At 45.4% G+C, this 23941-nt stretch overlaps 1 protein-coding gene across 1 annotated transcript; it reads right to left on the bottom strand.

Moving 5' to 3' along the window:
- Positions 1-656: 656 nt before the first annotated feature.
- On the bottom strand, positions 657-17747 carry CD24 (CD24 molecule). The gene is made up of 3 exons (XM_048505756.1): positions 17603-17747; positions 7340-7431; positions 657-2197 (listed from the first exon to the last, which is right to left on the bottom strand). The coding sequence occupies exons 1-3, from the start codon at positions 17745-17747 to the stop codon at positions 2021-2023; spliced, it is 414 nt and encodes a 137-aa protein (XP_048361713.1). The 3' UTR covers positions 657-2020.
- Between the last annotated feature and the right edge of the window lie 6194 nt (positions 17748-23941).

The following is a 23941-nucleotide window of genomic DNA, read 5'->3' as shown; positions in this document are numbered from 1 at the left end:
ATTTTTTCCAAGTCCCAAATGCCAGCTGTCTCACAGCAATTGACCATGCCATTAACTCCATGTAACCTCTGTCCTAGGGAGCCTGAAAAGTTAGAGATGCTCTTGGGATGAGGTCAAGATTTTTCTGCATGGGAAACAGAAATGATCTTGAAGCAGTTGGCATGAAATGTAACAGCTAATAATCTTACCTCTAACCAATAGACCTCAATGGTTTTTTTGAAAATCTAAGTGTACATAAGTGAAGTCCAAGAATAATTCTATAGTTTGTCATGAGTCAGGTTCGCACAACTCTATTGTGCCTGACTACTGCAAACATTCGGTGGTACTTCCCTTCCAAATATCTCCAAACCACCCCTGTTAAATTTCTGCCCACCACACAGAAGAAATATAAGGCCCTGACAGAAAGGGTAGCACAAAGGCCATTAATCAATTGTAAGTTCTCTTCATCAGCTTTGTTTGGGAGTGGCATCCCTTCTGCTACAATCTGCCCAAAGCAGCCACTTCCCCAAGTGGCCACAAGCAGAAAAAAATATTTTGATTCCTTTTCTGTCCAGCTCTGAAACCTAGAAACTGATATTCCCTCGTGTATGAATTTTCTAGTTTAAATGTCAAAAATCTTGAAGAATACACCAGAAGAAAAGCTCAACTACATGATCTTTATATCAGTTTTTTTATTATTTACAATTTGTCCAACTGAACTCAAAGCATGGCTATACTGCCACGAAAAAAATCAAACAGTGCACTGGATGCAAGAGTCCAAGCGCACACATACTCCCCATAACATTCTATAGAATTTTGCCACACAGATATTTCAAAATGCATGGGTTAAGTTTTAAGTGGCTGACAAATCAGAAGACATGTTCTGTTTAAAGCAGTTAATACATAGTAATCCAACAAGACTGTATGGACAAGAGACATACCATCGTGTCAACAGATTTTTGATTTTCTGAAGATCTACGCATTCAGAAATTAAACCTTCATCATAATGCCAGCGTTAGGTCAAAGTACTTGTCTAGAACATGTAGTATAGAAACAAATTATGAAAGTCTATTAGTCTCAATTTAAGAGATATGCACTTAAGATTTTTGATTTAAGATTTAGTACCCTTAGTCTGACAGAGTTGTTTTCTTCAGTTCCCTGCCACAACAGTGTCAAAAAATCTAGAGGAACAATTATGAATGAGATTTTTACAAACTGCTATCAAATTAAAATTGACATCTGAAATTGCTCAGATTTTGGAAGGTTGCCAGGAAGGGAAAAAAATCTGAATATCTGCTCCCAAGCTTTGGTGAAGGTTTTCTCCCTGCTTACTTTTTACATAAGCTCTTGAGAGGTCTTTCAAGAGGTCTTGTTTTACTGGCACAGATTCACTTATACCAACTTTAATAAAAATGGAAATTTGAAATACCACAGTACAAGATAAATTTGCCAATAAACTATACAGGCTTAGTTAGAAGAACCACACATTAAACAGAGGTTTAAAAGGAAAATCGGCTGAACTGAAGCATCCTGGTAATTCCACCACAGTGAGCTGCTGGATGGGGCTTGGTCACTACTGGGTGCATCCTTCAACGTAGAATCAAGCAGACCATTTCAATTGTATTTTCTAGTGACTTCATAAGCTTAGAAGCTTTGCTTTATTTTCAAATTGGAGTCCTTATTTTGCATAGCTTCCTGAACTACGTATCATCTAACATTTTTCAGAGAGGAAGTATTATCTGTGGCTAATCAAGATGTACTTCCCATTTCCTATTTCCAATTACAGCTGTGGAAGACTTCAGTTGATCCATTAACATCTGGCTCTCAGTTGTCAAATTGTTTTCAGGGAAGATGGCAGCAGATTAGAAACTTTATAGATTAGACTGGAACCAATAACTGGGCTAGAACTTCAACTGCATTGGCTTGGTGCGGTACTTTTCTCTGCAGTATTTTTCTCATTGCTGCTTTTTGAAGGTCTAACCATCTCAGATGAATAGGAAAACTGGGGAGGAAACAGCAAGAGTTCTCCAGCCAAAGTATCTTAGCAAATATATAGAAGAGAGAGTGAGAAAATCAAGAGGCCAGTAGCTGATTGAAGTGCATTTCCATGTCCCTTGGTAGTATTGGAATTTGTATGGTTCAGTGTGCTCAACGGCAAAGAAGTTGAATTTGGATTGCTGTGCAAGGGATTTGCAGAAGTTGAATTCTCTCCACCTGTCTAAATAGACATGAAAAAGAAAGACTGTAAAACCACAATTATTGGAGTGCTTTAAATATACATCTGTATGCAGAGACTTTAAGTACATTATACTACCCACAGATATTTGTGCCTATCCTTGTTCCATCAGCTCCAGTCTGAATGCCCCTTCAATAAGATATGTCCCCAGAGAACTCAAGGGACAGGCCCAAAGATGGTTCAGGCAACTTGTCCAGGAGCACCAGAAAGGTTAAAAGTTAAATTCATCTAGAATAGCTACTCTGTTGTACAGCTTAGTAAGGTTTTCTAATTAATCTACTCTTGATTTCCCTCCACGAATTAAACAGATATCCTCTACCACCTCTAGTTTGCATTAACTATGTGAGTTAAGTTATGCTTTTTGAACTGTGTCAAAGTAAACTCCAACTCACAAAAGGTCATGCTGAAACAAGGTGTTACTGGACTGTTCAAAGGAATGAGAAAATCCATTTGTTGATATGTATTTAATTCTTAGCCTTGTTTTACTAAGCCCAACTAACTAATAGGCAGCAATTACAAGGTTTTTCCAAGGGTATTAAGCATTTGGCTTTATCGAACCAGGCACAACTTCTTTGTCACTTGATTAAACAATGGACCTACTTTATCTTATTTTTTTCATATAAAAAAGATAAAGTTGTTGAAAGCCTGGGATAGCCTTAATAGGATATAAACTTCTGATATTATGAACAAAGAATGACCATTAAGTTGAAGACAAGGTTATTAGCAGAGTCAATTCAGTTTTTTTGGTTTCATACCAAGCAAGGCTAAAGATGGAAAGCAGGTTTAAGAGTGGAGAGATTTAGCTCCCACGGCATGCACACAGGGGTTCTTGTCTTATCACTTTTTGCAGAACAGGTTTTGCAGCTTTTGAAAACAATCAAGTAGCAGCATAGTGAGAATCAGCACGTACAGGAGAAGATCTGTTTTTTTTCAGATCACCGGATATTGGAGAAAAGTTCCCCAACTCATACATATTTCCAAGTTCTTTTAAGTCACAAACCGGGTAGGATTAGACATAAGGAGTACAGAGCAATGAGATGCTATTCCCTGACTATTCCCATCCCCCAAATCAACCCCATTTAGTTTGAGAATCGCTTAAAGGTATATTTCATGGACTAATCGTTTATGTAACATTTCAGTCAGTTTTTGGACTTCTATACCAGAATCAAGTATAATACTTGGTAGCTGCTTGATAATAGGCAGAAATTACAAGGTTCTGGCAACAAATACAACTCAATTTCACCCCCATTCATCCAAACCTAGACATATTTACCTTCATGTAAACTCTACCAGTTTCAGTGAAACTTGAATCTAGGATCAAAGCAAGTCAAGTGATTGTGACATCCTTCTAGCCTAAGGCCACAACTGTTGCTGAATAAACCAAATTCAGACCTTTAGAAACCAAGGCGGAATACAGTTGAGGCAGTTCACATTCCTTTCTGAAGGGACTTGTGCAACATGCCTGCAGTCCAAGTCTCTAGCCCTCAGGGTTCATGACATCAGCTTACAAAAATGTTTGTTTAGAGGTCAGTCTTGGAATGCTTGGCCTACCTATATTGAAGGCACTGTAGACCAGAAAGTCTTACCGTTTTGAACTTACTAAGCTTGTACTTAGTCTTTGGGAGTAGGTGGTTAAGAGCTCGTGTATCTAATCTGGAGGAACCGGGTTTGATTCCCCGCTCTGCCGCCTGAGCTGTGGAGGCTTATCTGGGGAATTCAGATTAGCCTGTGCACTCCCACACACACCAGCTGGGTGACCTTGGGCTAGTCACAGCTTCTTGGAGCTCTCTCACCCCCACCTACCTCACAGGGTGTTTGTTGTGAGGGAGCAAGGGCAAGGAGATTGTAAGCCCCTTTGAGTCTCCTGCAGGAGAGAAAGGGGGGATATGAATCCAAACTCTTCTTCTTCTTTAAGGTTTGGTATTCCCCTTCCTAAATGCTCCTTATTTATCAATGTGAGCCTAAAGAAAGTATTTATTTAATTATTTACTTATGTGATTTTTATACCACCCTTCCTTTTCAGGCTTAGGGCAGTTTCCGATCTCAAAACAATATAATACAGCATTCAGTAGTGCAATCCAGACAATGGAGGTAGCTGGGGACGGTGCTGCTGTTATGCCACCACCTCTAGAGAGCTTTCTGGAGACATGGAAAGGGAGAAAACAGCAAAAACTCTTCCTGCCACTGGGAAGCCCTCCATTAGACTTACTCCACCCAAAAGGGAGGCATAAGTCCAGGGTCAGGGCTGCGGCACAACTGGCTGCAAACTTGATGTGGAAGCCAAAGAATGTCACCTCCATCCTTGGGAGTGCCCCAGCCCACCCATCCCAATGCCAGAGTCTATTCTGGGCATCTGCACAGCTCTGCCGTGGACAAGACTTCCAACTGTTGTGGCAGCGGGGCCAAGGGGCACCCGTCCACATATTCCCCCCATTCCACTAGCACATCGGCCCCTTGTGCCAGTGGAGGGGGCAAACATGTTAGCTCAAACATGTCACTCCTAAGGTGAGTTTACCTCCCCCCTTTCTGGATTTGGCTGTAAATTTACAGTTTAAAATATAAAGATTAAAATAATATTAAGAGTTTTGCAGGCAATTTACCACATCAGTGCATCGGTCCTTTTCCTTACTGTATTATTAAATATTTAAATTGGGTGGGACCAGAAGCGTAGCGCCAACGGGGCAGGGTGTGACATCCCAAGCAGAGGCGCAGCCAGGCCACAGAGGGGTGGGATGGTGATGTGGCAGGAGCGCAGGGTGCGCATCCCTAGTGAAGTTTCTCCTCGCTCCACCTCTGGGTGGGACTCCAGCAGAGGGAATTACTAGCGACAACAGGGATGGTGGGAAGGGAAAAGGAAACAAAAGGACAAAGAAAGGAGGGGGGAGAAGGGGAGGCATATTCCCCCTCAAGGTTAAGCTTCCACAGTCAGGTGCTCAGCTCACACTACTTCACTTATACAAAAGGCTGAGAAGGGAAAAGCTGTTGCCATGTCAGGTATAGTTCTTCCTCTTGGGCAGAGAAGGAACTGCCTCCATTATTCACACTTTGGCAGCTGGGACTGAGGACTGACAGCCCTAGAAAGGTCAGTGCCATGGAGAGTTCATTCCTTCAGAGAGCAACACTTCTGCCCCAAAGAGCAGATGATCTGAAGAGGCTGGAAGTCCTGCACAAGGTTACAGTAGCCTGATAAGTGCATATGCATCCCACATTCCATCTGTGGAAAGAGGTCCACAAGAAGTTTATGCTGGAATAAAAACCTATTTTCCTAAGGTGCCACAAGAGTATTGTTTGAGATAGTTCTGTAGACCATACAGGAGGGTTTCACATTTCACCATGACAAACAGAAGGACACCATATCCTCCATAACATCTGTTAGGCTACTTACTCTTAACACATTCCTCTGCGGGAGGGAGGGATGGCATAAGAGGAAAGTCCTGCACATTGAGACCATCTGTCACTCCCCTTGACTTTTGTTTTGCTGCCCTGCATCTTCAGACCTCTTTTTTTTTCCTATTTGAGATATTCCATTAAGTCTAAGGGAGACTATCTCAGACTCACAATAGAAATATCATTTAAAATACCTTTTCTAGGTGGCCAGCTGACTTCCACTTCATCCTTTGTACTAGTCTGGGGACTGTACAGCAAACTATCTTAGTTGCTTTCAATATAATCTCATCCATCTTGATATGTGAGGCGTGAGGCAGGGGCAGAAACCTGACTTATCCAAATTCAATATCATAATGCATTCTAGTGCATTCATTTAAAAAAAAAAACACAAACATGTTTTGTGAAAAGCTAATAATTACATAATTTCCTAAAAGGAAAAGGCAGAATATGGAGGGAATGCTACTAACCTGACTGGCTTCAATTCAAGTCAAATCCACTTTCAAATTTCTTCAGGGAAAAAGAGTGTACTGAAGGGACTGTGCTCAACCATACATATTGGTTTACAGCATATCAGGAAGCCTCTAAAATATTCCATAGAATTTTGCTTCAACCCCCTTCCCCCTGGACTACGGCCAATATTTGCTGTATACGCACATCACATTTTACCTATTTGATTGCTCTACTCTTTTATGCTGTACACCACCCTGAGCCCTTCGGGGGAGGGCAGTCTAAAAATCCAAAATATAAATAAAATATTTAGAAGGTACAAACAGGAGATGTTCAAGAAACACAGCTTCTCTGATAAGAACCACTGGGCATGCAGGGCATAGTTAGCATCAACTGCGTATTCTGCCAAACTGATTTAAAAAGACACTATAAAGAGCAGCACTTTGAGGAGTATGGTATGCTGAAAAACTGATCTGCTGCTTTACTTTTTGTTGTTCTTCTTTGAACCCCTATAATTCTTGTCGCTCACTGGCCAGTTGCTCTGAAAATTGCCCGATATGTAAGCAGAAGTCCGATACTTTTACTGATACCTGACACCAACTCAACTACCTTTTCATTCGGCAGAGTTGAGTCAGTGGAGAAGTAGGCTGGCTTTGAGCTCCCCCAAAACTCTCAAAGATGGGTGTTGTCTATGATTTATTCGAATAATGTAAGTTTCGTGTGGCCAGCATGCTTAAGCGTCCCCAAGCCTAAGAGAGGATATTTAACAAATTAGACGGTTCTGTTTTACTCTGAGCTAATTCTACCCCGCGACCCCCCAACTCTGGCGCCACGCCCACTCAGAACACTCGATCAATAGGGGCAGAGAAACAGGCCATAATAGACAAGGGAAGAAAAAAGCCAGGCAAAATAAAATGTATCACGGCCCAAAAAGTGGGGGGGGGGGGAGGATGTGCGCTACAAAGCGCTTTCGAGGGGCGGCTTCCAAAATCCTTGACTCTTTCTTTCCCCAGGAATCCAGCGCTTCAAAAAGACTTCGTGCGTTTGCAACCCGCCAACACGCTGGACCAGCTGAGCAAGTCCCACATCTCCTAAAGCGGCTATCAGGAAACCTCCAGAGCAGCTCCTCGGGTCTGAGACCCAAACTGGGCGCAGATGGCGCGCGCCACAGACAGCTGCCTTACCGGACCGCCGGCAAGAGACGGCGACGCAGGCGTGGAGGCGCTGGCAGGCTTCCCCCCAAACCAAACCAGAAAGGGACGAGGGAAGCTCCGTGTTCCCGGGGCTCACCTGAGTGGGTAAGAGAAGCGCCAGAAGCAGGAGCCCCAGGCCGAGCCGCGCAGCCAGCGCCGTCCCCATCTCTGATCGCCCCACAGCAACGTCTCAGGACCCCTCCAAAACTGCGCCAGTGAAAGGGCTGTGCTGGGCTTTTATGGGCACGCTGAGAGCCGGGGCGGGGCAGGCTGGAGACCCCGGCGCCCACTTCCCCACCCATTGCATCGACTGCCCCCGCCCCTCTGGATGGTTAACCCCTTCTTTCAGCCCTCTTAGCCCTGCCCGTCGGTATCTCTAAGGCAAGGACGGGTAGACGTGAGAAAAGCGTTCCGCTGGAAGGGGAAATCTTTCTCCAAGAAAGGACTCCGGGCTCCGCTCCCTCGACCTGGATTCTTTTGTCTCGTTCCTGTGCTTTAGTGCTCGGCAGTAGTTATTTCGTTGGGAGTGGGGGGGGGGGGAAGTACTCTGCATATGCCCATAACTAAATCAGCACTGTTATTTTTAGTATTGTCTAGGCAAAGCCTTGTTAAGCTCTGGTTCAAATTAATTCCTCAGTTCAGGATGCTACTCCCCAGTTAACTTCTGTTAGTAAGAGAATAGACTATTGGTCTCCTCCCCTCCACTGGAAAAAATATCAATGGAGTTAATCCAAGGAGTTAAAGTCCACCTCTTCAGTAACATCAGTGATCAGAAGTCAATCCTGCAAGACACAGTCCTGCAAAACAAGTGCATTGCTCATATGCAGAGTGTTTTGCCCTCTATAGTGAGCACATGCAACAAGTCTCTATGCACCTGCATGGGCTGGGCTGGCTCTTTAAGGGCTGTAGCTGCCAAACAGGCTGAAGTCATTATGGCATCCATCAACCAAGAAAAGATTCTCTTGAAGGAGCACATGATTGCGCATGAAGCTGCCTTATACTGAATCACACACTTGGTCCATCACAGTTAGTGTTGTCTATTCAGGCTGGCAGCAGCTCTCTAGGGCCTCAAGCAGAGAGCTTTCACAACATCTCCTACCTGGTCCTTTTAATTGGAGATGCCAGAGATTGAACCTGGAACCACCTGTATGTAAAGCAAATGCTCTTTTCACTAAGCCACAGCCCCTCCCTCTCCAATGCAAACAGAATGGATCTTGTCCTCTCTTGTTATTGGTTCAAGGTCCAGTTCTCCCCCCCCCCCCATCCCAGCCCCACACCAGTAAGAGACTAATTAATCCATTTCAGAGGACTGGGTAGTCTTCCTCATCATATTTTGATGAGAAACTGGACATTAGAAAGAAGGACCTTTTTGTGGCAGCAGCACTCCCAGTATTTTTTTCTAATGGAATAGTTATTTTTTAAAAATGACATATAGCCTTAATAACAAGGAAAGCTTTGCCTGTTTCATTTTTACCTGTTAAAAGACACAAAGACTGCCACAAATAGGTGGGAAAGGAAATATAATGGAATTATATTTTAGGTGGCCCTCTTTAGAATTCATATCCAGGTTTATTTAATGCTATTCTTTAACACATTTTAATCATCTTTTTAGAATTTAGGTGAATGTGCCATCTTTTCCTGGCATACATTCTGTGCTTTTAATCTCAGCATCAGGTATAATTTTAGTAATTAGAGGGGGCTCCATCACTGCATCCCAATTTTGGGAACAATCCAGCTCCCCTGAATTTCTGTTTGTTGCAGTTGTTGTAGGAACAGTGAAAAAGGCAGCAACCCTTTGGTCTTTAGCTGAAAAAAAGAGGGTTTTTTTTCCAGTGTGTGCCTTTATGTGGCATTGTGGGTTCTAACTGACATTAGTGGTTGTCAGTTTGTAATAAGAGGGAGTCTGACAAGCACTAGTAAATGTCCTGTTTTATTCCAAAGTGAAGTGATGTATGGTCTTGCATTTTAACAGTGCCTGTCTTAATTTCTGCCTCATCATGCTGCCTCATCATGCTAAAGGAGCATAGGGAAATAAGCTATGCGGCTTCCTTGACTTCCTTGACTTAGATGTACAATATCGATAATTTGTTGCCTTCTCTTTAAATACAAGCCTTTTTTGTTCCCCTCATTTATGTATGCTGCTCTTCTACCAAATGACAATCCTAGACTTTGAATGCACAAGGTTCAGGTTTCTGTTGCCCTCACAGGAATGTAGCATTTATTTGCGTGTAATAAAAAATATAATAGATCATTCAGTTTTAATCTTTTCCATCCCTTCTCAAATGATCTCCAGTAACAAAGTTGGAAAAGATTTCCATGAGAAACTTTGGAGAGTAGTGTTTTCACCTGAAAAGTTCCACATATGTTGTGAGCCTCCTGAAAATGCCATATTATGTGTTGGAATATTAACAGCACTTTATACAAAATGTACCACCTTTGTAATGCAATGTATTCTTTTTTTGTTTTTCTTGCATGTTTGTTTGCAGCTCTTCTTTACTATGATGATTTCTGAAATAAATAAGGAACATTGGCTTGAAATGGGAAGTCAGTAGAAATCCCATTTGGAAGCCAATGCAATAAACAGTGTGACTATATGTTTGTGTTGAAAGGCAAATGTTGATGGGATTCGATTGGGAGCCCTTGGTCAGAGCTGAATCAAGAAGCCCTGGCTGGACTGCAGCATTGATGGCAACAGGTCAAGGCTTGGTGACTGTGCACCCATGGGCAGCACTGCAGGAGCTGCCTGGTTCATCCCTTGAGACCTTTCCCAGAGAGTTAAAAGGGCCAGCCCCCCCTGAATACAGGCAGAAACTGAACCACTAAACATTAAAGCTAGGATAACAGTAACAAACCAGTTTGCAAAATGCTTACTTGGGTCACTGAGGCCGTTTCCGCATGGAGGCGGAAACGGCTAGGTCGGCGCATTGCGCGCCGACCCGACGACGCTGGGACCGTCCACACGGACAGTCCTGGAAACAGCCGGGCAGCCGGCGCCATGGAGCGCCGGCGCCCGGCCAACCCGGCATGTCCCCGGGCCTCCAGCGCGTCACTGAGGCCTGGGGACACGCCCCTCCTGGCCCTGCGCGTCTGCTCCAGCGGTGCAGGGCAGGGGGGGCGTGTCCCCAGGCCTCGGCGACGCGCCGGAGGCCCAGGGACAAGGTAAGTGCCGGGTGGGGGAGGCGTCGTGAAGCCGCTGCCGTTTGCTCGGCAGCGGCTTCACGGCGGCGTTTCCCCAAAAAGAGCGCTTCCCAGCGCTCTGGGAAAACGCCGGCTTCGGGCCGGGCGGGCGGCGCGAGGGCGGCGCGGCTGCGATGCAGCTGCGCCCCCTGTGCGAATGGCGGCCTGGAGACGGCGTTTTTGCCGTCTCCAGGCCGCCATTTAATGCCCGTGCGGAAACGGCCTGAAATTCTTAAATGATGCATTCAAAGGAGAGATGGGATGAATTCAAAGTGATGTTGTCCGCTGCAGCAACCTAAACTTGAATTCAGAAAGAAGAATTAAAGTGTTGTACAGGATAACATATTAGCATTGGAAAACGTATGAATGCTTGAGAGGGTCACTGAAATAATTCAGTTCTGACTGTATTGCTATCTGTTTATGGCAAGGCTTGAGTTTTTCTAAAGTGTCTCAGTTTTCAGTACTGTATCTTGCATCATTTACATGCCTGATAGTCTGTATGTAGTGTTATCGTACTTGCTGCTTTTTGGTAATTAGGTGCCCTGACTGGAGGTTGGTAAGCTTAAGGGCAAGACGTCATTAAGGGCAAGATGTCATCAACTATCTTGAGATTGAGGCAGTGTGAATCTGGAGGGAGAGCCCCATATCATGCAGCAAGTTTAATCATGTCTTCTAGTCTTCTAGTCAGCCTGTAGAAGCACTCAGGGGCCCAACTGCAGTTCAGTCCACATTGCACACACAGGAGATTTTACCCTTCCACACCCTCTCAGATTTGTTAATCAAAATCAAACCACTCCTGTTGCTTCATAATTCTAAAAGGGAAAAATGTTTTAAAATATTTTCCATTTTTAAATATAAATTTCCAAGTGTGGAAAAATGGCTGTGGTTTAAGTCCTTTTTAAAAACATGTTTCCAATCCAGTTTGGAGCTGCACACATGTAAATTCCCTTTTACAGACCTATGGAAATACAGAATCCTTGTCTGTTTGTCCTAAGTCCTAGAAGAGTTGCAAACAACCTGAAGAAAAAATGCCCTGCCCCATTAACAACATTTACCACATCAAGTTATTTACCTCCATGCCATGTAAAGCTTCACCCACCTAATTTTCACATGTTGGCTGCTGTTAAAAAGAAAAACAAATTCCCCAGTTTATTGGCAATTGTAAGTTTTAGTCTATCTCTGTAAGCTTCAAAGGCACAATTCTGCACTATTAAAGTGGCAGGACCACTATTTTAAACCACTATTAAAGTGGCAGGACATTTTCTTCTGGCCAGCTGGCGACCTTGTTAGGGATGCTCCTGGGTTTGTTTTACCTCAGATTCCCAAGGGTTGCTTATATCTAGAACTTACGACATATTTTATAGATCTGCTATGATCCTTCCTAAAACAAATGAAAGTAGCAGCCATCACCTATGATTTTATAAAATGTCAGCATTATTACTCTGCAGCTGTCCTTGAAAAATGATCAGAAGTTACAACTGGAAGGTAATTAGGGTTGCAAGCAGGCTTGGAGAAAAACATCCTGTCTCTTTAGTAGAGCCTTAATATGTGGAACTGGGCAGCTGAAACTTTTCATTGCAGGGAGATAAATAGCATCACCTGGTCAATAACCCTCACTAAGGTTGGAATATATAGGGGAGCAAATACAATTAGAAATTTTTGACATAATGTCAAGAAACCAAATATGGCAAGAAAAACAAAAAGACATGAAGTGGATCTGGACGGAATTCAAAGACTGGCTAAATGAAATTGGAATTACAGAAGAAAACTGGATAAGAAGATTAAAAAGAATGGACCTGCTGCTGCACATCTAAAGAAGAAAAGAAGAGGGGGGAGGGGGAAAGGGGGGTAAAAGGATATGGAGGATGAAATATAAGATGTACAATATAAATCTGTAACAATCCAAAATATCAATAAAATTATATATGTAAAAATAAATAAATAAACCCCATTAAGCCTCTCTTAAAGGGCCAGACCCCCCAACCCCTGCAGCTGACAACTCTAAACAGAATGCAGTTATGCACCTGCTGGCCAGAACCTGTAAGGATACCAGATGTTTTAAGGATTTCCCTTCCTGTACTTTTAACAACTTCATGTACTTGCAATAGCAGTTGATACTATTTTTTCTTTATGATGTGAAGACTCTGGGCTCAAGCTGCATTAACTGCACAGGAGGTAGTTAGCTGCCCTTCCTGCCCTCTCCCACAAGAGCTGGCAATACTAGGAATATATCTTCACAGATTTTTCACCTCAAGATCTTCTAAACCAAATTCAAGGTTGCATGCTGTTTTAACAGCCTTGCTCCAATACATTGTACAGAAATAGTCTTCCCACATGAGGCTTCTTGTTCTTGTCTTCTGAGTAGTTACTCAGCAACAAATCCTGCTGTAATGTAAGGAATTCCATAGAGCAGAAATAAAAGGCTTTTTGGGTTGAAAGACCGTTTATTCAGACATCTTAGAAAGCTCACGTACACGACGTGACAGGAATGAAGTCTCCCGCCAGAACCACAGGTTATAAGCTTTTCCGTCCCATCCCCCTCCCGGTTTCCCCAGTCCCATTCTCATGGGAACGGCATTCTCATCTCTTTCTGTGAGATAAGGCCTCTACCAGAGTAATAGCCGCCGCTTCTGGCCCATCGCCCGAGTCCTGGAATTCAGTCAAGGCCAAGCGGCTGTGCTGAGAATCAACACCATTGAAACCTTTACACTCTGCCTCCCCTAAGAAAAACTTCTCCCCTGGTTTGATAGCGGGAAGGAGTCACGATGGAAAGCAGAAATAAAGGGAGGGTCGTCAATATTTTTCTGAATACACCCATTGATTATACCCAGAGGAATACCCCACCCAAGAAACTAAGTATTGCAAGTGATTGCGATTAAAGCGAGAGTCCAGGATGATCAATTTCATAATACTTGTGGCCATCAATTATAGTCGGTGAGGGTATCTCCGGAGGGTAGAAGTGCATTGGAAGTATCGGGAAGACCTCCCTTGAACAAGCTGGAATGAAAGACAGGATGGATGTGCCTTAAAGAATTAGGCAAATCTAACCGGGCAGTAACATCATTAATCACTTTCGTGAATTCTAAAAGGTCCCCGCGAACTTTTTGCCCAGTTTGGAGAATTTATATACGTCTCTGAGGGTTTTAAAGTAGACAAATAGACCCAAGCTAACATAAGGAAAGTCAGAACAATGTTTATCCGCCTGGAGCTTTTGGGAATCTTTGGCTTGTTGCAAAGCAGTCTGAACCGTTTTTCCATCCCTCCATGAGATAGAAGTCCATTGCTGGAATTCTGGAGGATGCAAGTACTCCATGGGTAGTTAAGGCAACCTTGTGAAGGAGCTGATGAACCTACAATTTGAAGAAGGGGTTTTTTTGCGTGCTACTATGAGCTGACATTGTTGTAGGCATATTCTGCAAATGGAATTAAATCGCACCAGTTGTCTTGGTGATAGTTAGTGTAACAAAGTAAAATACTGTTCGAGAGTTCTATTCGTTCTCTCCGACTCACCGTCACTTTGAACATGGTAGAGGGCAGCTTACCGCCGGGGTGGCCCCCAATAAGCCCAGGAAAGCCTTCCAGAATTTTGGAAATGAATTGAGGTCCGCGGTGGGACACCACCTTGAGGGGGGAGGAGTGGAAGCGATATATATGTTGAATGAACAGTCGCGCCAATTTTAGGAGGCCGGAGGAGATGGAGGTGCAGGGGATAAAAATGGAGCTTGTTTGGAGAATAGGGCCACCACCACTCAGAAGACTGTGTTTCCTTGGCTCTATGTGACATCCGTAATAAAATACATTGGGAATAGCTTCCCAGGGGCCGGGGAGGCAACGGAGAGAGGTTTTGGCAGTCCATGGGGCTTTTCCGGGATGGATTTGGCCTCCGCACAAACAGAGCACCCCTTGATATAAGCCTCAATGTCTTTGCGCATGGCATACCAAAATTGACGTGGGCTAAATGCAGTGTCTTGAGAAAGCCAAAATGTCCAGCGAAGCCCGAGGCATCATGACGAGCTTCGAGGGCACTTACGAAGGGGGGGAGGCACGTACCCAACAATCCCCCCGCTGGCAAACACCATTTCACCAAGCGCAGCTGTGAGTCGCCTTCCTCCATGGCTGACTCCCGAAGACCCGCCCTCCCTCGAGTTCCCTTGGGAAGGGGGAGACCAGGCTGGGAGCGAGGCGATGGAGGAAGGAAGCGGATATCTGAGATCGAGTGACGGCCAGCCCTAGTTGGGAGGGAGAGGGAGCAGTCTTGTGGGATGTCTCGTAAAAGTAGCTCCACCCCCCTCCCTGGGAAGGCGCGACAGCGCATCCAACCAGTTTATTGGTTTTTCCGGGGAAAAAATGGACAGTGAAAAGAAAAACAGGAAAAGAAATCGGCATTACTTGTGGATTTATTTGCGAACATTCTGAGGGGGGTGGAGAGGCCAGGAAGTTCTTGTGATCCGACCAAACCTGGAAGGGGTGTTTAGCCTTCAAGCCAGTGTGCGCCAAGTGGAAAGCGCTACCTTGATGGCAGCAGTCTCTTTATCTCCTATGGTCCAGTTGAGTTCTGAGCCGGAGAATTTTTTGGATAAATAAGCACCTGGAACAAGCCTACCATCTTTATTTCTCTGCAACAGACTCATGCGCCTTGCGCCTTGTCCGAAGCATCCACGTGAACCCACGAAAGGAAGGTCTGGAATTGAGGTGTTTTAAGACAGGCTCAGTGAGTGAAAGCCGATTTCAAAAGTTGGAAGGCTGTTTGACATTCCTGAGACCAAGGGAGGGGAGCTCAGACTTGGCAGCCTGTGAGTCTTTACCCTTGAGTGCGTAAGAAGGTCTGTGAGTGGAAGGAGTTAGTTCCAGCAAATTGGGGTATAAAATCCACACGATAAAAATTATGCAAATCCTAGGAAGGATTGGAGCTCTTTCCGGTTGGTGAGAGACTAGCAGGCCATTGGAGGGACTGCGTCAGTCTTAGCAGGATCCATTTGTAAGCCCCCTCAGATGAGATCCCTGTAGCCCTAAACAGATCTATGGAGGGTTGATGAAAACAGCACTTAGACAGTTTTACTTGAAGAGGGAGTTGTTGAGTAAAAGCGTTGCAATACTTCCCGAACCAAAATCATGCTCCTCCATGGTTTGTGAATAAATTAAAACATCGTCTAAGTACACAACTACTCCTTTATATAGTAAGTCATGCAAAACTTCATTGATGAGGGCCATGAATGCGCCGGGTGCCCCAGCTAGCCCGAATGGCATGAATTAAAGATATTCATACTGTCCAAATTTAGTGTGCAATGCTGTTAAATGTTCGTAGCCCTACCCAATCCTGACCCTGTATTTGACTTCCCTCAAATCCAACTTGGTAAAAATTGGTCATACTTGCAATGCATCTAAGAGGTCCTTGATTAAGGGCAAAGGGTATTTATTGGACATGGAAACAGCATTTGTCCTCGATAATCGATACAAAGTCTTAAAGACCCGTCCCTTTTTTCTTTACAAATGGGACAGGAGCAGCGTCTGAGAATGTTTGGTAGCCCATACATTATGAATCCTTGAGCAAGGTTTTTTTTTATCTAAGAAGGCACGGAGTTCCCTTCCTCTTAGTTTAGGGCTCATCTGATAGATTCTACCCTTGGGTAGTTGAGCCCCGGGCTGTAATATGATTTTGCAGTCAGTGTCTCTATGGGGGGGCAATTGATCACATTCCTGTTCTTGAAACACTCTGGCTAAGTCCTGGTAAGCTGGTGGAATGCCTGTGGAATTGAAAGTCATTGGTGTGTGCACAACCGAAGAAACCAGGGGTTTTGTGTCATTGGATGGTGGGCTGTCCCCCCAATGCATATGCTCTCCACATGGGGGATCAGTGAATTCTAGAATCCGTTCTTTCCAAATAATATTTGGTTCATGTAACAATAACCATGGCATGCCCAGGACAATGGAATGTTTGGCCACTGGAGCAAGTATAAAACTAATCTTCTCCCAATGGTCAGCGCAACGAAGAAGGACAGGTTGTGTTTTGAATTGAGCCGGGCCCTCGGCTCCGAGTGGGCTGCCATCCATTTGTGTGAACGGTATGGGCTTTGCTAGAGGAACTCAGTCTAAACCGAGCTCTTCAGCCACTTGGGGCCGCATTAAGCAATGGGAGCAGCCAGAATCTACGAGGGCTGAGGCTAGAATACGTGTGTGCTTAGCAGGGTTGGCCAGAACCGCTTGAACAGTAATGGGGGCGCTGCCTTCACTCACCGCATCCGGAGTAGGATCCACATCCATGGGTGCTGATGAGAGGCAAATCGCCACTTCCCCCTCCTCGGGATCTCCTTCGGTAACAGCTTTAGACGAGCCCGTTGGAGGAGGACCGGATCTCGGTGGTGGCTTGGCAGAGGGGGTGCGTGGGGTCGGAGCGGTGGACTTCTGTTTTTTCGGGCAGTTGGCAGCCAGATGGCCTGGTCCTCCGCAATAGAGGCACAATCCCAAACGTCGACGGCGTTCGGAGGTGGTTTCAGTAGAGACGGCTGGGCTTGGCTTGCGAGTCGCAGAGGTGGTCCTAGTAGCGGGTTTCGGGCGTGGACGCCCCCCGGAGCGAGCGTAATCCAAACGAGCCGCTACTTGAGATCCCAATTCGATCCATTCAGCGATAGTGCGCGGGATACGGATGAGAAACACCGTTTCTCGAAGTTTGATGTCAATGGCGTCAGAGAAGTATTCACATTTCATGCGTTCAGGCCACTCAGGAGGAAGTCGAGCAGCCGCCGCACGGAATTCACGAGCAAAATCGGCAAAAGTACGGTTGCCCTGCTGAATAGATTTTATGGTGCGGATGGCTTCATTTTCAGCGTCCGGATCTTGAAAGCGGGCCCGTAAGGCTTGAAGAAATGCAGCCACTGTGCGAGTATCATCCGCTTGCAGCTCAAAAAGAGTCACAAACCAGTCAGCAGCCACCCCATCCAGGACAGACCCGATGTCCCGTATTTTTTCACGTTCAGGATCGGAGAAGTCAGTCATACTCCTCCATATGTGCATCGAGTTGCAGGAATGAAGTAGGGGAGTTTAGAAGCGGTCCCGCCGAAACGGGCAGGGATCGGGGGCCTGTAGCATCCCCTCTCCATGGCCCTTGGATTCCGCCGGGGTTCGTGGCTGCGCTGGCTGAAAGCGGCGCTGGAAGAGCAGGAATCGGTGGAGGCATCGGGCCTACAGCCGCCATCTCTTTGGCGAAGCAGGACCTTGGGAGGCGGCAGGTGCGCGAAACAGCAGGATCGGTAGAAGCGCCGCTCCGATAGGAGGGGCATTGGTGTTGGGCGCTTGGGTGAAGGCTGGGCTGAGGTACCAACTCGGGGCATCCTATCCCGCTGTTTCTTCAACTCCCGTTCCAAGACAGCTAATTCCCCTCTCCCTGGCGAAGTCAAGGCATCTTGATGCCGCATGCAAGGCCGCTTTTTCTCGGTCCAGTTTGGCTAATTCGCCTCGCTGCATGGCTGCAGTTAGTTCACTTTGGCGTCTGGATGGCTTTAATGCTCTTCGACGTTGACGCTCCAGGTCCATTCTAGAGTGTTCCAGGATCTTTGTCATGGATCGAGCAAATCCTGCATATATTGCTGTTGGGTAACGCCTCTTTGGCCCGGATCCAGAAGTTGGATGTCTTTGCGCTTCGTTGTTCACGGTCTCTTTGTAGGTTCTCACGCTCTTTTTGCAGCTGTTCTCGTTCCCTCCTCCCATAGCTACGTTCCTGCGGGCCCACGCTTCTTGGGCATCTCGCGAGTCGAGTTTCACTTCCTCGTTCCAGTTTTCTTTGGACGGGAGGGGAAACAAATCCGGATGGGGAGTCAGGCTCTTCGGATTCCTCCTCATCGGAGAGCAGCACCTCAAGTCCACCGACGGGCTCCATCGGGGCGCCTCTTGTGTATCAGCTACACTAAGTCAAAGGGATCTAGAAGGGCCCGGTTGGGAGCCGACCCGGAAACCCTCTCTAATCCCCGATCCCGCTTAAAGTCCCCGGGTATCAACTGCGATCTTGGGACGAGCCCCGGTGCTATGCCACTGTGGGATTCTTGGGGGCATCATCCGAAATACGAAGAGTCAAGAAACCGTTCAATCTCGACTCCTGGGTGAAGCCGCGATGAAAGGTGGTCAGACCCATCTCCTCCGGCAGACAGGTTGCATCTGGAGGGTTTGTAATCCACACGAAAACGGGTAGAGATCCGATCCACAGGCGCACGATCCATAGACAGCGCCTAAACGACTCATGAAACTCCGCGATGATCGTTTCCGCGTCCCTCATCCCAACGAAGTAAGGGAAGACTTCTGCATTGTCCGAGAGGCTGAGGACGGAGAGTTACCAGCGAGACCCGCTTCTCCCGCTGGTTCCTCCAAGTCAGGAAGGGGAAGGTCGCGGAGCCCTCTATGGGGGGCTACCGTTACCTTCTACAAGTTGCAGGGAATATTCAACCTCTGTAATATGTCGGAACAATTCAGAGGTCCACTGATAATTAGAAGTAAAATGAAGATAGATTCCTGTCACAATGTAAGGAATTCCATAGAGCAGAAATAAAAGGCTTTTTGGGTTGAAAGACCGTTTATTCAGACATCTTAGAAAGCTCACGTACACGACGTGACAGGAATGAAGTCTCCCGCCAGAACCACAGGTTATAAGCTTTTCCGTCCCATCCCCCTCCTGGTTTCCCCAGTCCCATTCTCATGGGAACGGCATTCTCATCTCTTTCTGTGAGATAAGGCCTCTACCAGAGTAATAGCCGCCGCTTCTGGCCCATCGCCCGAGTCCTGGAATTCAGTCAAGGCCAAGCGGCTGTGCTGAGAATCAACACCATTGAAACCTTTACAGTGTTCAGTAGTGTTTATTCATTTATCAAAACACGTACGACTGCATCTTTAGATCACTGGGAATCCCTCCGATGCAATTATGAAGTGATAGAAAGAGGCAGTTTTTTAGGGTCATTTCATTGCTTCTCGGCCTATCGGCTAAGATCAAGTGTAGTATCTTATGTAGGGAAACGATATTACAGACTGAAAAATGCACCAGAGATGCTGTTGTTGCTGTCCTGAGTATACAGGTCAGCTCTCTGATATGTGTATTGTCAAAGGCTTTCATGGCCAGACTCAATTGGTTGTTGTGGGCTTTCCGGGCTGCATGGCTATGGTTTGGTAGATCTTGTTCCTAACTTTTCACCTTCATCTGTGGCTGGCATCTTCAGAGGTGTATCACAGAGAGAAGTGTGGTTCATACTGGACATAATATATAACACACTTCTCTCTGTGACACACCTCTGAAGATGCCAGCCATAGATGCTGACGAAACGTTAGGAACAAGATCTACCAGACCATGGCCACACAGCCCATAAAGCTCACAACAACCAGCCTGTGATATGTGTTTCTCTGTCAGCTCCCCCCACCCATTTGATCTTTATGAAGTGGTTGTGAAACTTGAGCTTATGTGTGTTTACTTGGGAATAAACCCCATTGAGTTCACCAGTGGTTTCTTCCAAATGATCATATGATTTCAGCCATTCACCCTGATCCCATGCATTTTTATTCTGAAGAATTCCACTCAGGTCAATGGGATTAATTTCCATCTAGGAGTACATACTACAGACTTTTCTGGATGAAATTTCTACCTTTGAACCATTTCAGTCCGGCTTTCTGTCAGGATTTGGAGGAGAAACAGTACTTGGAGCCTTTAATGACAATCTTTACTCACAAATGGGTAAGGGTATCAGTGGCATTTGATACAATTGACCATAATATTTAGATGGGTCAAATTCAGTCAGTGCTTGGGATCAAAAGGACTGGCTTCACTGTTTTTGCTTGTTTCTTTCTGGAAAGAAACAAAGCTTCTGCAGAAGAAGCAAATCAGCTGCTAGTCGGAACCTGATGCGTGGCCCCTGGAGAGTCTTTTTAACCCCCCCATGCCCTTTAATCTCTATCTCAGGCCACTGGCTGACATCATCAAAGACAGAGTGAATAGTCACCAATATGATGATGAGACCAAGCTTTGTATCTCATTAGCCCAAGCCTCTGGAGGTGGTTGTGAAAGGTCTGGGCCAGTATCTTGAAGCTGGTGGCCAAGTGGCCGAGAGTGAACAAACTGAAGCTTAATCCACACAAGATGAAAGTGATACTGGCTGAGAAGGCAGAATGTTTGGTTGGTGTTAATTTACAAGGTGAAGTTTTCCATAGCAGATCAAGTGAAAGAGCTTGGGTGTCCTTCTGGACCCAGTCTTGCTAATGGATAAGCAGATCATCAGGGGTATTGCTCCATGTTACATCTAGCTCGTAAGTTTGGCCCCTTATTGAGATCCTGCCAACCTGGTTACACTGACACATGCTATTTAAACTCCAGATTAGACTATTGTTACACAGTGATATGGAGCTGGAGCTGCCTCTGAAGAAGTCCTGGAAGCTACATTTGGTCCAAAATACGGCAGCAAGATTTCTATCCGGGTCATCCACTTAGAACACAGAATTCCAGTGCTGCATCAACTGCATTGGCTGTCTGTTTTCTTGCAGGCACAGTTTCAAGTGCTGGTTGGGTTGGTTGTGACACAACGGCACATTCTTGTTTTATCTTTAAAGTTCTTCATGACCTGGGGCCTCATACTTTTCAAACCACAACTTCCAGTATACCTGCACTAGTTCTGTTATATTCACAGTCTCCTTAAGGTGCTCTCTCCTAAATTTGACCATACCGCTGCAGGGAGCTCATGGGCTTTTTCCATGGTGGGCCCCGTCCTTTGGAACTGAACCAGAATGGGTTAAAAGGGTGCCTTCTGAATTCTGACCTAAAATCCCTTTAAATTCCTGGCTGGGGGAGGGTGGGGTATAAAAAAAGAGAAAAAAATAGGAAGGCTGTGGCAAGATGCTCTGCACACGCTAAACGAAATTGTTTGTTAGTGATCGTTTGACATATATGCTAATACAGAATCCTTGCAGTGAAAAAAATTCTGGTTCTAGACAACAGAACAGCTGGGCAGGTCATTACAGGCTGTCAGAGGCCCTGCTTCAGATGAGATGTCACTGCCTTCAGAGGTGAAGTAGCAGCCACTAGGGACAAAACCTTTTCAGTTGTAGCATATCTGTTATGCCTCTATCACTTTTCCCATTTGCATGATTTTCTGGGCCAAGGTTGTTTACCAAGGGCTTTTATTTTACTTAATAGCACATTAGACGTTTAGAAAGGTTCCTGTTTTATTGTGATTTGCTTTGTTTTTTTCCCTGGTGGTCTGTTGCTTTTATCTGTTGTTTGTGTAATTTTTTATTGCTGCAGGATTTGTTTTTGTTTCTTTTTATTGCCACTATTTTTTTATTTCTTTATTACATAGCTGTTATTGTTGTTAGATTTGTTCATCACCCTTTCATGGAGGCTCAGGCTGGTTTCCAATAACTAGAAAACAGTACATAAAACATTGTAAATACTTAAAATTACAATTACAATTCAAATGTTAAAATACCAGCAAAGAACTCCTGCAGGCCCACAATTCAATTCAGTACATGAATCCTATTATAATTTCATTACTTGATTGGAATGGGACCAGAAGGGTCAGGAAAAACAAAATAGGGGAGAGGGGGAAAGTGAGAGGCCAATTGTTGTATTACCATAGTTCCCTTAAGCATATGCCTGGTGGAACATCTCTGTCTTACAAGCCCTGAGGAATCATATTTGGTCCCATATTTGGCTGCTTACTTGGACATTTTTCCAATTTACAAAATTGGGTACATACATGCTTAGAAATGAAAATGTGTAATCCCTATCAAAAATTATATCCCCAGACAGAGCCTGCCATCAGACAGGGGCTAGAGCTGAAAAGGCCCAGGCCCTGGTTGAGGCCTACTGGACTTCCCGTGGGCCAGGGATCAACAACAGATTTTCATTTGCTGAATGCAGCAACCTTCAAGGGATGTACTGGAAGAGGAGTCCCATGGATATGCAGGCTCCTGCCCATTTAGGGCTTTAAACGTTAACACAAGAACTTTGAACCTGCAGCAGCTGGAGCTTCCAGATCAAGTCCAAGGGTAGCCCTGTGCTGAAGTCGTTACGGGCGACGCAATGAAGAGACAGATGCAGCGATAACATCCGGTGGAGAGAAGCCAGCAGCAGGCTAATCTGCCGAGCTGGGGTCCCTGGCACCTTTTATTAAGGGTTTGGGGAAGGCGGGAGAGCGGGAGAATGTTGCACAATACATGACTCATAGGGGCTGCGTACGTGCGGGAGGAAACGTTCCTGTCTGGGCCTAATCCATACCTGGGGGTATGTACCTTTTGTCCCTTTGTCCGGGGCATTTTGTGACCCGTGAGTCATGGGGGTCTTGTGACAGGTGAGCGTGTGCGCCCAGAAGGCAACAGATGGCGCAGGCATTCCTGTGCTCTGTCTGAGGCTCTGCTGGGTTCGCTGGCTCACCCCTACACTGTGCAGAGTGAATTTCAGTAATCTAATCAAGAGGTGACTGTTCCATAGATCACTGTGGCTACATCAGCCTGGGTTAGATGGGGTGCTAACTGCTTCACATGGTGTAGATGATAAAAAGACATAATAGCAATATGTGTTACCTGGCTCTCCATTCATAGGGAAGCATCCAGATACACACCAAGGCTTCTTACAGTTTGCACAATGTTAGGTTGCACACTGCTCAGAGCTGGCAGTGGACAAATCTGCTCCCCTTCCCCTCAACCCAACCATAGAACCTCTGTCTTTGTTGGATTCAGTTTCAACCATCTCTCTTCCAATCCCTTCACCAAACTCCACAAACAACTGGCCAGAGTATCTGGGGCAGGATCTGGATGGTTGCCCATTAACAGATACAGTTAAGTGTCATCCACATACTTATGACACCCTAACCCAAAGTCTAGATAATCCAGCAAGAGGGCACATGTAGATGTTAAGTAACATTGGTGAGAGAATTTTCCCTTGAGGGACCCAGACACCAACAGTTGGTTCACAGAGGTATTCTGACCAATCGTAACCCTCCATCCCCAAGTTTGATGGAAGGAACACAGCCATTGCTAGGCCAGTCCACAAATCCCTACATCAGCAAGGTGGTTGGTCAAGATGGTATGATTAACCAGGTTCAACACTGCTGTCAGGTCTAAGGGCAACACCAGCACCTACCTGTCTTGGTCTAGATGCCTCCAGAGGTCATCTGTCAGGGTGACCAGAGCTTTCTTTGTCCCATGGCCAGAATGGAAGCCAGAGTAGAATGGGTACAGGATAGAAGATTCCTCCAGGTAAGTCTGGAGTTAAACAGCAACCTCTCTCTCAACTACCTTTCCCAGAAAAGATAGATGGGATGCTGATTGAGAGTTGATCGAATCTAAGGGATCCAAGTATGGCTTCTTTAAGAGCAGTCTCACCACTGCCTCTTTCAATTTCTCAGAGAAGCTCCTGATACTCAGGGACGTGTTAACTCCCGGTGCCATCTTGCCAGGTCACTGATGTGTTCTGGTGGTAATTTATGGATAACACAGTGTATATAGGTTAATACATATAAAGCATAAGGTATATAGGTATATAGCTTTAGATAAAATC

This window comes from Sphaerodactylus townsendi, linkage group LG01 (genome assembly GCF_021028975.2).
Source record: "Sphaerodactylus townsendi isolate TG3544 linkage group LG01, MPM_Stown_v2.3, whole genome shotgun sequence".
Taxonomy (NCBI): domain Eukaryota; kingdom Metazoa; phylum Chordata; class Lepidosauria; order Squamata; family Sphaerodactylidae; genus Sphaerodactylus; species Sphaerodactylus townsendi.
The sequence above is the reverse complement of the archived record's forward strand: the minus strand, read 5'-3'. Positions and strand labels throughout refer to the sequence as shown.

What these genes read in the sequence shown, in the direction of transcription:
- CD24 (XM_048505756.1), bottom strand. Translation starts at nt 17,747, where the DNA reads ATGCCCCGAGTTGGTACCTCAGCCCAGCCTTCACCCAAGCGCCCAACA. An exon ending in TCGCCAAAGAGATGGCGGCT is followed by an intron (nt 7,432 to 17,602) that starts GTAGGCCCGATG and finishes AGGGGTCCTGAG; the next exon opens with ACGTTGCTGTGGGGCGATCA. An exon ending in CGCTTCTCTTACCCACTCAG is followed by an intron (nt 2,198 to 7,339) that starts GTGAGCCCCGGG and finishes ATGTCTATTTAG; the next exon opens with ACAGGTGGAGAGAATTCAAC.